This window comes from Arachis hypogaea, chromosome 10, assembly GCF_003086295.3.
Source record: "Arachis hypogaea cultivar Tifrunner chromosome 10, arahy.Tifrunner.gnm2.J5K5, whole genome shotgun sequence".
NCBI classification, from domain to species: domain Eukaryota; kingdom Viridiplantae; phylum Streptophyta; class Magnoliopsida; order Fabales; family Fabaceae; genus Arachis; species Arachis hypogaea.
The window spans coordinates 113,916,058-113,931,386 of record NC_092045.1 but is presented as its reverse complement, the minus strand read 5'-3'; the positions used below and the strand labels follow the sequence as shown (position 1 = coordinate 113,931,386).

Here is a 15,329-nt window from a genome sequence, read left to right as displayed (position 1 = left end):
GCAAGTAGAAAGTCAACACATAAAAAATGTGTTGGACATGTGACAACATTTTAATTAATATGTAGAAGCATGTTAAAATACGTAGAAAGTATATTAAATAACTTCTACAATACTATAATACACTTTAAATGTTAATATTCAACCAAAACACCATCTCTATTTCTTTATTAAAAATAATTTCTATAGTCATTTAATTCCACTTCCTTTTTAACATTTTGTTTCTTCCCTAGTTTATTACATCAGCAAAAAAGTTCTCTGTATACCCCCTACTCCAACAAATTCAATGAATGACATGTTTGCGTCACCACGCACGTTTTCAGCTTCTTCGCCGGCGGCTGACCCGTTTACTAAAGGGTTTGCATTAAAATTAGACACAATGGGCTCAGGCCCATTAGCATTGTTCCGACAATAAAAAATCTTTTTCTACAACCAACTTGAGTTGGTCGAATGGTCAACAGTTAGCTCACTCGTTCGCTTAAACAAGTGTTAGGGGTTCGAATTCCGCTTTGTGCATGCAGCAATCCATTGGCCAGCGATAGACCCTTAAATGAAATTCAGATTCGCGACGGATTAGTTCTTAACCTGTCGGATTGGAAGATACCGTGAAAAACAAAAAATAAAGCTGCGGAATTCAGACAGCTTCTATAGAAATAGAAATTCGAGATTCTATTTAGATAATTTACAAATACTATATTAGATTAGATAGTAGATTACCAGCCTATTATATATATATATATATATAATATATTATATTTATCTTATATATATTATATATGGGTATATGGTTATATATGTTATTTCTATGGTATGATGATTTGAAATTGCAGTCAAAATATTGAGTCTCATTTTCTATGTAAAAGAATTAAGTGAAAAAAAATTAGAAACAGACGAGTCTTATTACCCCAGGATTGGATAATTAGTAATCTTGTCTTGAAGCGGGCTCAAAAGACCAACCTTATTGAGATTGAGTTTTTGCTATTGTTTGGATGATTTATTATTCATGTATTAACAGAAACAGAAAATAAGGACAGCTCAAAAAAAAGAAGTGGATGGTTAGAAGCACCAAGATACACAAGAGATTAGTAACACGGATTATGTAAATTGTCAAAAGGAACATTTCCACATAATCTAAATAAAGAATACTAATTGGGGCTTAAAGTTGGTAGAAAAGAGAAGGCAGTCTTCTCCCAATTCCGATCTCGAGTATGCTCCTATCCACTGATTAAATAAATGACTATCGGAACTGAGGTCCCAGAAGTGCATGATAAATACCACCAAAGCCCAATACTACAGAGGAAATTAAGTGAAGTACTCCGGACACAAAGTATGGAAAGGTGTCTATAACCTCCCCCCAGGACCTACCCCCAACCTAGAGTTGCTAGATGGGGAAGTAAAATTAAGCCTTGCTCATACATGGGCTTCTCGAGTACGAAATGAGCCACTTCAAATAGGTTCATTGCTCCGGCCCAGAATACTATTAATCCGGCATGGGCTACATGAGCTCCCAGTAGTTTACCGGATAAATTGATAAGTCGGGCATTTCCGGCCCACCAAGCGAAACCGGTAGTTTCTTGGTCACTCCTCGGGCGGATTCCTCCTTTTGCTCCTCAGCCTACGGGGTATTAGCATCCGTTTCCAGCTGTTGTTCCCCTCCCAAGGGCAGATTCTTACGCGTTACTCACCCGTCCGCCACTGGAAACACCACTTCCCGTCCGACTTGCATGTGTAAGGCATGCCGCCAGTAAAAAAAAGTGGTATGCTATATTTCCAGGATTGGATTTCATATTCGAATAAACCTCATAATCGTAAGAAAGTAAGCTTTTTAACGACGGGTCTAGCAAACGAAAAATTTGGATAGGATCCAACCAATGGATCAATGGGATCTCCCCCTTTCAAAATCGGACGTGAAAGTTTCCTTTCATCCGGCTTAAATAATTAAGTCCAAAATAAAGAATAATGAATTTCTGCGTTCAAATTCTATAAAATTGAGAATCAAATAATCTAAAAATTTTTACTCTTTACTCAAGTTATCACTAAAGAAAAATCCAACAACTTTTCATTGTTGATGAACTCCTTTTCTCAATTATCGCAGAAAAGAGGTATAAAATTTTTGAGTAGTCTACTCCCCTCGAATGGAGAATCTCCTTCATTTTTAATTGAAATTTAAAGAGTATCCCTAAGTTCATAAGAGATTTGCTTGTCTTTCCATTCATGTCAGCATTTCGTATAGAGGTTATTATGTCGGCGATGGTGTCCTTACCCATAGGAAAATAAATGTTACCCTTTACTTACTTTTGATATAATCAGCATGTTCCGTGTTCTATATTTTCTAATATATATTAGAGTAATATAATTTGAAAATATTTTAGTTAAAATTAAAAAAAGATATCTAGTATATTTATATATCTTTAATAGAAAGATATCTATATAATATCTTATTTATATATTTCTTTTTATATTTCTATATTTATTTTTATACTTATTTTTATTCAAAAAGAATAATATATATTAAAAAATAAAAAACGAAATCCAATTTTATTAAAAAAGCAATATTGATAAATTTTGTATCAAATTGCATTTTTTTATCTCATAACGACAAAACCATCTTCTCATTTCGATTTCAAGAATTGTTCAAGAATTGTATAGTTAACGGTTCCGTTTTGTCCTTCCATTATTGCGTTTGTCGATCAAAGTGCATATCTCTTTTTCAATAAAAAAAGGGTATTCTGCATTAGAAGCTATTTGCTTAGCTTTACACCCGAAATGGATGGGGAGAGGGAAGGTTCCCTTTTTTTAGTTTTAGGGTACTCCAGGAAACAGATCCAGTGGAGACGGGATGGGGCCTGTAGCTCAGAGGATTAGAGCACGTGGCTACGAACCACGGTGTCGGGGGTTCGAATCCCTCCTCGCCCACAACCGGCCAAAAAGGTAAGAACCCTTACCTCTGGGGGTAAGAAAATCATGATCGGGCTAGCGGACCCAAAACTATGGAACTTGGGTGTGGGTATTTTGTCGAAATGGAATGGCCTTACCTTACTGTTTTCTTAAAAAAGAAACAAAATTTTCGTAAATGGTGGATATTTCTAAATAAAAAAATATGTCCTAATCTTTAGCTTTTAATCCGCATATTTTTACTCTTCGTAATTCTTCCTCAGCCAGGCTTGTGCAGAATAGCAGAACAAGTAAAGTATTTGTAGCTTAGCAAAAACAAAAATGCCTTCCTCGTCATTAATATGTTTGCTCGCGGCAATTGTAGCCTCTCGAGAGAATTAATGACTGCATCAAAGATGCACTTGCTATTGCTAATACTAGTACATAAGAGAATTCTGAATTGGTTAGTTTAAATAGCCCCGAACTGTGGAACAAGGGAGTATCCCGAACCTACACCGAGGTATTGACGGCGATTCTCAAATATCGCAGAACCGAATGGGATACGATGAGATAGAATGCAATAGAGACAAACAAAAGACAGGGGGAACGGGTTACCTACTTTTAACGGTCAAAGCGAACCCAACCCTTGGGTATTGATACATGTACCCACCAATTCAAATAAATATTTTATTGAATCGTTGCAAAATGGATTCCAATTTTTATGCTCTTGAACCGATTCTTATTGAAAAAAAAAATAACTTGTTGATCCATATCCTTTTACCCCGATTTCCATATTTATTCGTGGTTTTTTCGGCTTAGGATGAGACAGAGATATATTTATTTTTATAAAATGAATAAAAGAAATGAAGTTTTAACCCACGCTACGCCTTTTCTAGCAAACCAACCACTCTCCGAAAGATCCTACTTTTTTTGGAATTATAGATTGGCGATTGGAATGAACAATTTAGAAATCGTGATGATGAACTCCCCAAATATATGGTATGGAGTTTTGAAAAAAAGGGGGGGGGGGGAGATCCTTTTGAGGGAATCATATCATTCCAATCTATTGACAATTAAAAAAAAAACTGTTTATACTAAGAACATAGCATAACGGCGGTCGGGAAAGTGGGCCCCCATCGTCTAGTGGTCCAGGACATCTCTCCTTCAAGGAGACAACGGGAATTCGACTTCCCATGGGGGTAGGGTACTACGAAAGGAAGTTGATCATGGATCATCTAAAAAGAATCAAATTGATTCTTCCTGGGTCGATGCCCGAGTGGTTAATGGGGACGGACTGTAAATTCGTTGGCAATATGTCTACGCTGGTTCAAATCCAGCTTGGCCCAATAATTTGCCGATCCACCATAAAACGATATAACCATTTGTTGTTCTCCGGAAATGGCCGATATGCTCAGATATGGGAGAAAATAAAATGTGATAAATCTTTAGGGATCTTTTTTTACGGACCATATATACATATAAAATTCAAATCTTGTTAATGATCTAGATCCTTATTAGGATCTCTAAGTATAATATAAAAAACGATTAAATAAAAAAAAGATAAAAAAAGACTCTTTCTTTATTTAATTTCTTTTGTATTGATGGATTCATTTTTCAATTGATTTGGCAATAATGAATGAAGGGATTACAAGTAATCCATGTCGATCTCTAAAGTGCGTATTGATATATCAATTCAATAAATATATCTATTTATATAATTGAATAATAATAAAAATAATGGATATATGATATGTCTCTGTCAGTTAATTAAAGCAAACGATTCTATAATCTAAAATAATAAAAACAAAAGGTTTGAATGAAAGCATAAGAATTTCTATGCTGTACGCCCCTTTCCTACACCAATTTGTATGTGAAAGAGAATCCTAATAACAAAAAAAATATCATTCCTAAGAGGGATCCCCTCTTTTTTGCTTCGTGGGAACCCTTATCTAATTTGAAATTCAAAAATTAAAAAAAAAAGAATTTTTGATTGCATCAGAACTTGAGAATCCTAAATTTTAGTCATTTACTTTTCACTTTATATATATATAATAAGAGTATTTTAATCTTCTATAATAAAAATATTATAGTCATTTTTTATAAAAAAATATTAATTTAGACCATTTCAAGATTTGATTCACCATTTTTTCGGTTAAATCAATTTGTCTAACCTAATTTTGAGAAAATTAACATAATTTAATCGATTATATATGTTAAATTTTAATTACTAAAAAATATCTTTAAAAAAAAGACGCGTCTTTATCTGAGTGGCTCCCTTCCTAATTAGCATTATGGACATTTACCAAATTTATTATTATTATTATTATTATTATTATTATTATTATTATTATTATTATTTGTATTAATATTGTATTTTTCACAAACTAATATTTAGTGAGATTGTGAAACACACAAAAATAGACTAAAAATAAAAATAGAAGCCCGATTCCATAGTTAGACCCTATTCCCACTCTCCATTCCTATTTTCTTTCCAACTCATTTCAGATGTGTCTCTCTTTTTCCAACAACCACTGATATCACACTATGATGTTACTATGTTAACCACCTCGAATCTGTAGTTTCTTCTAATTTTTGTTGAAGTCTTTTCCCCCTTCATCTTTTTAATGCTTTGTCCCCCTTAAAGGAAACATTGATAATCAAGTTTTCCGGAATTGTCACTATTTAGATCTATATGCACACTCATATGTTGCAAACTCTAATGTTCTTGAGTTTCTAACACTACTATTTTAACAATGAAACAGAATTATTTAACGATTAGATATTTTTGTCAGATGTCTGTAACTCGTATTTGAGTAAATTCTTAGAACATTATTATCAAAATGATTGAGAAAAATGTGTCCTCAATTAAGGTCATTGTTTCTAGAAAGACATTACTTTTGTTATTCACAATGACATCAACCTTATTTCTTATGTCTTGGTTCTTTGTTTTGCGATCCACAAGTCAACCTCAATCCATTGACAACAACGAGTTAATACCCAATTCGAGGCGTTTCTCGAATTATAACAACGACTATGCTACGTGGACACCAAAAAAATACGTCGAGCCCTCGGTCGGAAACCGGGCAATCCTTGTGAATAGTAAAGATGCATCATCATCATCATCACAAGATTCATATGATGAAGGTAAATGCAACAAAAATAATGAGGAAGTTGTTATCAAGATTTTCATGTATGATTTACCATCAAAGTTCCACTTTGGACTCTTGGATTGGAAAGAGAAGAATAGTGTTTGGCCTGATATTAGAGGAGCAATACCTGGTTACCCAGGAGGATTGAATTTGCAACATAGTATAGAGTTTTGGCTCACATTGGATCTACTAGCTTCGGAAATTCCTAATGCTCCAAAGGCTAGTGCTGCTGTTCGAGTTCATAATTCAAGTGAAGCTGATATCATATTTGTGCCCTTCTTTTCATCTCTAAGCTATAATCGCTACTCCAAGACCAATCAACATGGACAAAAGAGTAGGAATAAGGTACAAATTAAATTAGTTTATATATACATTGTACACTTTTTTTTTAATTAGATTTTTCACCATGGATTTTTTTATAAAAAGATAAAATAGCAACTTCTATTTATCTAGCAAATACTCAAATTGGTATCAATGAATTTTAGGTTGAACATTTTGGTTTCTAATAAAGTTATAGTTTTATTATGCGAAAAATCTTTGGAAATTACTTATGTCAAGAAATTGGTCTCGCTTTTAATAAAACTTTTAATACGTGTATTAGATAAATAAATCATTCACAAATTTATTACAAGACAATTTGGTTTTAAAAAATATCATTTAAAAAAAATTAGCTCTTCATACAGAAGATCAGTCTATCTCAAGAACTACTAAAGACATAAAATTTTGTAGGCGATTAAAATATCAAATTTAAAATTAATTAAGTATTTATTCTTATATCTTGTAGTAGATATTTTTTCCTAGAAGTTTTTTTTTGTTATTATTTTTCTAGAAGTTTTTAAAGCTTAGAATGATAATTTAAGAAGTAATAATAATTATTAAAATCTCTTGTCCTGTGCTTTTTGTTTTTTAATTTTTAACTTCAAAAGCCAAGAATCCAAACACACTCTCACTCTATATATAAAGTTGATTTTATTTTGTTAAAGTTCGATGAAATTTACTTACTAGTAGTATTATTTTTTTTTCTAAAATTATGAGTGAGACTCAAGAATCTGAAATCTTTAAATGAGTATAGAGAAATTATGTCATTTGAGTTATAATTCGTATTTTTTCTTCTTGTTTTTATCTAAATTTATTGCAAAGTGATTTTATATTATTTTAAATGTGTAACACACACGAACTAACAAAGGAAAAGAATGAAAAAAGGTACTACAAGAAGAGCTAGTGGAGTATCTGGCAGGGCAAGAACTTTGGAAGAGATCAGGGGGAAAAGATCATTTGATTTTAGCCCACCATCCCAATAGTATGTTGGATGCAAGAGTGAAATTGTGGCCTGCAACTTTCATACTTTCAGATTTTGGAAGATATCCTCCAAACATAGCCAATGTTGAAAAGGATGTCATTGCACCCTATAAACATGTTATCAGTTCCTATGTCAATGATACCTCCACCTTTGATACTCGTCCAACCTTACTCTATTTTCAAGGAGCAATATATAGAAAAGATGTATGTATGCCTCTCTTTCTCTTCAATATCTTTGTTTTATTTTCATCTTTTTGTTATTCAAAGAATTTTTACATTTTAGTTTAAATAGTCCGTCAATAACTCAATATATAATTTTATTAACTTTTTAACGATTTTTTTGTAGCTTAAAATTCTATAATTAAATTTTTTAGATAAAAATTTTTGGTTAAATTCCTACTAACCAATTCTATTAAAAAATTCGAAACATTTTGTTCTAAATGTAAATATTCTAAACATGTTTGATTTTTTTTAAAAGTAAGTATAATAAAAAAAACTAATTTTTAATTAGTTAGTACTACTTAATTTTTTATTTTAATTTTTTTAGTTTTTATTTTTTAGCATTTAGGATTTAAGGTTTAAATTTAGAATTTAAAATTTACCGTAAAAATAATTTTAAAATAATTTTGTTAGGTAGACGACTTTTGTAAACAATGTGAATAATGCACTCTAGAATTGACCAATAAAGTAAAAAAATACTCTACCCCAAATTATCTCTTAAACCTTAATATTAGGATAACTATCTGCACCCCAAGTGAATTGAACATTCAATCATTGTTGATTGTACATGAATAAATAATCGAATCAAAAGAAATAATTATCTAATTAAAAATAATAAACATAATCATCTACATACCTATTGAATTGAACATATAACATATCTATTGTTCATATTATTTAATATTTTTATTGTTTACCTATACTTTTCTATTTTAAAAAGTTAGATGATATTATAAAAAAGTTAAACAACGCATAAATTTATATACAAATTGCATATTATTTTTGATAGTTTATTTTAGTGTATGCATATCATTTATGTTTTAGTTTTTAATAACAATGATGAAATTAGTAAATCCAATATTTTTTTTATCTAATATAAAGATTTAATTAGAGACACTCTTAAATTATAATCACTTAACTAATTATTAATAAGGTGAAGACTCATATGTAGTTATTTTCATGTAAATTCTCGATTAACAACTTTATGTTTACATATGAGTTTCCACCTATCAATAATTTGTCATGTATTGTTTGTTTAATAGTAGAGACTCATGTGCAATTATTTTCATGTAAAGTTGTTAATTGAAAAATGTTTGATATGTTTGACTTAATTGTATTTATCGGCTATCAATTAGTAACTTTACATGAAAACATATGAGTTTTTGTCTTGTTTACTATGATTAGGGAGGCGTTGCACGGCAAGAGCTATTTTATCTCTTAAAAGATGAAAAGGACGTACACTTCTCATTTGGAAGCGTTCAGAAAGATGGAATTCAGAAAGCCACCCAAGGCATGAGATCTTCTAAGTTTTGCCTCAACATCGCCGGCGACACTCCTTCCTCCAACCGCTTGTTCGACGCCATTGCCAGCCACTGTGTCCCCGTCATCATCAGCGACGCAATCGAGCTCCCATACGAGGATGTTCTCGACTACTCCGACTTTTGCTTGTTTGTTCCCACAAGAGATGCTATTCAGGGAAACTATCTCATAAATTTGATCAGGAATGTTACCAAAGATGAGTGGACCAGAATGTGGAACAGGTTGAAAGAAGTGGAAGCGTTCTTTGAGTTTCAGTTTCCATCAAAGGAGGGTGATGCTGTTCAAATGATTTGGCAAGCAGTTGCACGTAGAGTTCCTGCTGTAAGATTGAAGATGAACAAGTCTAAGAGATTTTCTCGCTGTCCTTCTACTACGGAAAAGTCCATACATGTACCAAGTAATTTTTGGTGAGAAATATTAATAATATATCTATTTTTCGATGTTGCTTGTAAGAGTTTAGAAGGTATTTAGATTTTTTATGTTATATTTAAATAAAAAATCGAAATCAATTAATATAAGGCTAATTGGTTAGCTAAACAAAATTAAATTAATATATATGAAATATTAAATAAAATATTTTAATCATTTAAAATATAAATTAATAAAATACTAAATAATATTTGCATTGTTTTATTTTCATTACAATAAGTTATGAACATTTCTCCTTGTGTCACGATACCGAAACTTGCAAGCAAAAGTAATATTGTATTGTAACTTTGTAAGTTATTGAAGTAATTATTTTATCTCCTGAAACACTTATAATACATGGAATATTCAAAATCAAGAGTCAAGACTCTTTAGTATTGACTACTACAACTTTTAAGCTAACTCTTCTAAGTCTTTCAAATTTTAATCGAGTCAAAGATAATTTTCTTAATTATTTTGAGTACTAATTAATTAATTAAGGAAACGAATAAAATATACTATACGAAAGAATTGTTAAATAATAGTACTTTAAAATGTCCGATCTTAAACTTTTCCTCAACTTCTTTTATTGTTTTGAATATTGATATGCGCCTACGACAATCTCTTGAGTTTGAATTTGTATTTTATTTTATTTATTTGTGTTGAGTATTTCTGAACCGAAGAATGCTCTGGCAATATTGCCATTTACTTAGGAAGTGATGGAATGCAAATTGTGAGCATTATGATTAGCTGTGTCATTGTCTAAGGGATTGGATTTGTGTCTGAGCAATCAAAACTTACTTGTGTCATTATGAAAGGTTTAATTATTTGTATGGGGTAAAGAAAAACAAAGAATTCATCTTTTTTGGGAATATTTATTTGTCCAAGAAAGATGAAGACCCCAAAACACAAAAAATGGACAAAAAGGTAAATTAATCTGAATTAATAACAAACTACATCGCTGTCACATATCAGAGACAGACCAAAGATATGCTTCTCTATCTCGAGCTTGCCTCTCATTTGATCTCTTGAACATTTCCTTCTCAAAACCTACAACAAGAGAAAAGCTTAAGTCAATCATTCAACACTAGCGAATAAAATTGTCTATAATCCCCCTATAATAATGAAAGGTAAAAGCCAGGGAGCAAAAACTAATGGCAAAATGAACCAACCATTACTACGATCAACTCCATCCCAATGTCGTCCCGGCCTTATCCCATAGCGATTTGGTGCAGCATCTAAACCTCTTTTCAACCAGCTGTGATCTGGAATATCTTGCGGAACAACAAAACCTGATTCTTTCATCTTCTCACCTTCTCCCAAATCCGGAAGAACAGGCTCTGGATATTTTTTCTTTACCAAATGTGCCATAGGATCACCCCATCTTAATCTATCCTTGAGCATGTTGTCAAGTTCTGGATCGTCCCTGAAAGAAAACAAAACCATATTTAGTTATTTACAGCATCGAAGATGGGCGAAAACAGCAAAAGGATTCATCTTTTCAACAGCAATTTGATGAAAACAACATTACATATCAAGGATAGCTTATGACCTGTTAAAAACTAGGTAGTTATAGTGTACATAAAGAGCCAAACAATAAAGGTAAAAAGCCATCATGTAGAGCTGACTATTAGCAAACAACGCATAGCAGGTTCAAAGCTATGCTTGTAGGTATTAAGTTTTGCTCATTTCTCCAGGTTGAGTAAGAAGATTTTTTTTTTAACAAAAGAGGAAGTATTGATGCCAACAAACATAAAAGAGTATGAATAACTAACTATAAATGTAAACCATGTTAGATGCACATAATCTGCTTGACAGGTAAAACTATTAAGGACATAGTAAATTAGCTCATCATGTCTCTTGAGTCAAAGTAAAATGAATTAAGAAAACCCTACTCAAGATACAGGATGCCTGCTGACAAGAGAATCACTTAGCAGTTGCTAGATTCCCTGGTAGTACTTGGGAGAAAAATATGAACCCCTCATGAAACATATAAAGCAGCTTACAGCTGAAGTGTAGGCATCAAAATTTACTGAGTGAATGATTGCTTGTTCAAATGAAGTTCTATTTGTTTGAGGCTATCTATTTAGATTTTATGGGACATTATAAACCCAATTACTAAAAATCTATAGAATGTTGAATTATAGCGAACAGTCTACCCCAAGAGATTAAATAAATGACAATCATATTCAAAATAATAGGTCACTATAATAATACATTAACAAAGGTAGAACAATATACAATCAAGTTTCTAAATATTGGATTTGGATCCTCTGAAGTTTGAATTTCACTTTAGAGAGTAAAGTATGATCTCTCACCATTGATTGCATAGGTGGGACCAAAAATAAATATGAAAGAGAAACTATTCAAGGGTAGAAGATCATACTTTATTCTCTAAGGTGAAATTCAAACTTTAGAGGATCCAAATCCCTAAATATTTATTGTAAAGAAATTTTTCATGTACCACTCTTTTTGTGCACAACCCACTATACACCTCTCTAGCAAATACATTTTGTATGGAAAAGTAAATATTAAGTATAGAGAAAAGCATGCATGATCTATAAAAATAAACAACACTTACGTGTTATTATTATTAAAAAGTGTAAAATGAAAAATAGAGATTCACCTATCCAGCGAAATAAATATGCAAAACTACTAAAAGCAAATAGAATAAAAATATTTTTTTAAGTTATACATGCTTTTCTCTATAATGGATGTTTATTTTTCTATATAAAATGTTACTAGAGGTGCATAAAAAGTGTACACAAAAAACAGGAATCCATGTTAAACTATTCTTTTTTGTATACCTGCTGCGTGAAAAAGGCTTGTCCTTCTCGGTTTCTAGTTCCTTCATCCTAGCCTCAGCTTCCCTCTTCTGAGCCAAGCCCTTGCCCCATTCTATTTCCTTCTCCTGAAAATCATGATGGTGGCTAAGAATCAAACTAAATTTTCACACCCTAACATCTTTTGGCTTATAAAATACATAAAATCCTGCAGTATACCTTTGGCTTTTCTTCTACTTTCTGTTTTGACTTCACGTATTCTTCCTTGGAAATGCGTACTCCTGCAGAATTCAGAATTCAAATTAATTCACCAATTCATATTCATTGAAAACATCAAATAGACTAAACAGAAACATCAACAAAAAATTAATTTCAATTCCTTACCTTTTACTTTATCACGATATACTGGTTCAGCACCACGCCCACTGATTGAAGGATCCATCATTTTAAATCTGCATAAAGGAAGATCACAATTCATGACATGTTTAAACTTACACAGCAGATTCTAAATGCAAAACCACTGCCCCCTAAAATCTGAAGCCTTTTTGGCTTGTAGCATGACTTAAGGTAGATATAACTATCCCAATATTCCAAACATCCAGTCAGGTAAAAATGTTTCAAAACTAACAAAGAAAAAGAACCTACAGACATAAGCATGGGAAATAGCAAATAGTTGTACATGTAAAACAGACTGAAAATTATATATAATTGAAAGATTACCTCATCAAATCATCCTTCTTCTTTTTGTCAATCTCTTCTCTGATATCTTTACCAGAAATCAAACCTGTTTTTCTGTCACTGACAGGTGCTGCATTGGACTTTTGGTGTTTCCGTGGTGGAGATAAGTCTGGAGACAAAGTTGGATGTGAAACATTTTCAGAAAGGCTAGGTGAATGACGGTGAGAACGACCAGCCAAACTCCCTCTTGCAACATCCTTCTGCCGTTTCCTTGGGGGTGAAAGGTCTGATTCCTCATATCCATGCGACGGGTCTTTCATTGGAGAATCATGACGACGACCACGAGGTGGAGAAATATCTTGCAAATCAGAAGTCTTATAATTCTTATTTTTGTCATCATATATTTGGCGCTGAAAACGGCGAGGGGGAGAAATGTCAGGACTCAGGTTATGATGACCTCTGCGAGGCTGTCGTGGAGGTGATAAATCAGCATCTTCAAGATCTGGATCCAATGACCCTGGCTGACGTGCAGGTGAAGGAGTGTCATTTCGAACCCTTTGTTTACGGGGTGGAGACATATCATCGTTTACATTAGAAGGATCAACAGGCTGAGAAGAAAGTGAAATCCAACCACTTCCATCCTCAGATATAGCATGATAAGGACGTCTAGCCCTCAACTGCTCAAGCCTCTTCATACGCTTCACTTCAATGTCTTCATCAACAATTGGCTTCTCCTCATCTACATATACATTTAGATTACGGTTATTGTGAAACATAAAAAACAAAACATTGGAAATAGTATAAATAACATGAAAAGATATCAATGTTTGTTATTTACCAGACGATTTCTCATCATTTTCTTCCCCGAGATCTACGGGTTTCTGCCAGGTGGGATCTTCATCCACAACTAACAAGCCACTAGGTTTTGGCTGACTTTTCTGCTTCTGCTTCTTCTTCTTTTTACTTTTCTTCTCATCTTCAGTGTTACTTTGATACCTTTTCAAATAATCCTTCAGTGAGTTGGACTGCATTCTTTCAGCCAACAATGGCCGATGCTTCAATCTTTGTACCTACCTACAATAATGCTAAGTTCAATTAGGTGATGATGCTTCAAAGATAGAAAGATTTCAGCAGTAAAATCAAAACAGCTTTCGTTACAATTTTATCCAGAGAGTTGGGGTTTTGGTTCGGAGTTCATGCCAATGATGATGACAAGAGGGATGAATCCGTGAATCAGTAATATAGGCAGTGCAAATTTTAACAAAGCTCATCACAATGATTAACAACAACAAAAAGCACTGAAGGAACAGTGAATCAGTAATATAGGCAGTGCAAATTTTAACAAAGCTCATCACAATGATTAACAACAACAAAAAGCACTGAAAGAACAGTGAATCAGTAACATAGGCAGTGCAAATTTAAAATTTAAAAGTTATCAATTTAAAATTTATCATCAAATACAATCAGTGAGCAAAGCCAATCAATCAAGCACTGACTGAGCATTCTGTTCTGATTCTGTGACTGGGAAGCAACAAATTTAGCAACAAATTCAAGTTACAGCAACAAATTTAACAAATCCTAGTAAAGTCCCGATTTACAGCAAAAAGGCAAATTTATTGATTACCAATTCAGCAACACGCAAAAATACAGGGAGAAGGGAAATCTGAAAAAGAGAGAACACTAAACCAAAACATTAAACAATAATCACAAAACACTAAACCTTCACCCAGCAATTACAAACAAAGTCAGCAATTACAAACATTAGCACATTATAAAACATTCCAAAACACTAAACCTTCACCCAGCAAAACCAGCAACTACAAACAAAGCCATCAGTAAATTTGAACAAAAAAATTAAGAGCCATCATCAACTAACAGAGCCATCGAGCCATCAGTAACAGAGCAAAGAATTGAAAGCAACAGACTAACAGAGCCATCAGTAAATTTGAAAAAAATTTACAGCCATCAGCAACCAGCAAATACAAGACAGATCCATCAGCAGCAGACAATTACAATTTACAAAACATTACAAGAAAAATGGAACAAAAATTGAACTACAATTTCAGAACTTCAAACGAAGAAGAAGACCGAACATTCAGAAATTAAAAGGAAGAAGCGGAGGCGAAGAATTGAAAGCAGGGCCACTAACCTGGGTTCCGTGCCGAGAAGCCAGCGAAGATGAAAACGACGTGCCAGCGAAGATGAAAACGACACGGGGAAGAGGAAGCAGCGGAGGCGCTGAGGACGGCGGCGGCGATGAAGGGCTAGGGTTTTCCTTGGCTTCAGAGGTCTCCAGGGAGTGCACGAATGATTGGGGGCAAGAACGGTTTTGGCTCACGAACGGTCCTACTTTTTTTTTTTCAAATAAACAAAACGGCGTCGTTTATTCCAACCGGCGAGTTACCGATCCGATCCAACCGGCCAATAACCGTCCGGTTCGACGTTTTTTCAAGAAGTTTTCTCTTTAACGAATATAAATATTAGATCGGACCATTTTTATTGTCAGCTTCCGGTTGAACCAATTCGACAGGCTAATCTAATCCGATTTTTAGAATCACATGATTTTATCCTCTCAATCATGAATTGGATGAACCTTTCAGGTTAT

General features: G+C 33.1%; 3 protein-coding genes and 2 non-coding genes across 5 annotated transcripts; 4 read left to right on the top strand and 1 right to left on the bottom strand.

Annotated features, from left to right (window-relative positions):
• Window positions 1-1,049: 1,049 nt before the first annotated feature.
• LOC114924625 (uncharacterized) lies at window positions 1,050-4,074 on the top strand. Its single transcript, XM_029289832.2, has 2 exons — window positions 1,050-1,096; window positions 3,978-4,074. Exons 1-2 carry the CDS (start codon window positions 1,050-1,052, stop codon window positions 4,072-4,074), a joined length of 144 nt encoding a protein of 47 aa, XP_029145665.1.
• Window positions 2,840-2,913, top strand: TRNAR-ACG (transfer RNA arginine (anticodon ACG)). The gene has a single exon. It is a non-coding gene; the product is annotated as a tRNA-Arg (tRNA).
• Window positions 4,075-4,133: 59 nt separating the features above from the next.
• Window positions 4,134-4,217, top strand: TRNAY-GUA (transfer RNA tyrosine (anticodon GUA)). Its single transcript has one exon. It is a non-coding gene; the product is annotated as a tRNA-Tyr (tRNA).
• Window positions 4,218-5,711: 1,494 nt separating this feature from the next.
• On the top strand, window positions 5,712-9,269 carry LOC112718373 (probable arabinosyltransferase ARAD1). The gene is made up of 3 exons (XM_025770146.3): window positions 5,712-6,365; window positions 7,224-7,523; window positions 8,724-9,269. The coding sequence occupies exons 1-3, from the start codon at window positions 5,712-5,714 to the stop codon at window positions 9,267-9,269; spliced, it is 1,500 nt and encodes a 499-aa protein (XP_025625931.1).
• Window positions 9,270-10,038: 769 nt separating this feature from the next.
• On the bottom strand, window positions 10,039-15,072 carry LOC112716805 (uncharacterized). The gene is made up of 8 exons (XM_025768809.3): window positions 14,874-15,072; window positions 13,563-13,798; window positions 12,767-13,463; window positions 12,431-12,498; window positions 12,266-12,327; window positions 12,071-12,174; window positions 10,436-10,689; window positions 10,039-10,313 (listed from the first exon to the last, which is right to left on the bottom strand). Exons 2-8 carry the CDS (start codon window positions 13,753-13,755, stop codon window positions 10,228-10,230), a joined length of 1,464 nt encoding a protein of 487 aa, XP_025624594.1. The 5' UTR covers window positions 13,756-13,798; window positions 14,874-15,072; the 3' UTR covers window positions 10,039-10,227.
• Between the last annotated feature and the right edge of the window lie 257 nt (window positions 15,073-15,329).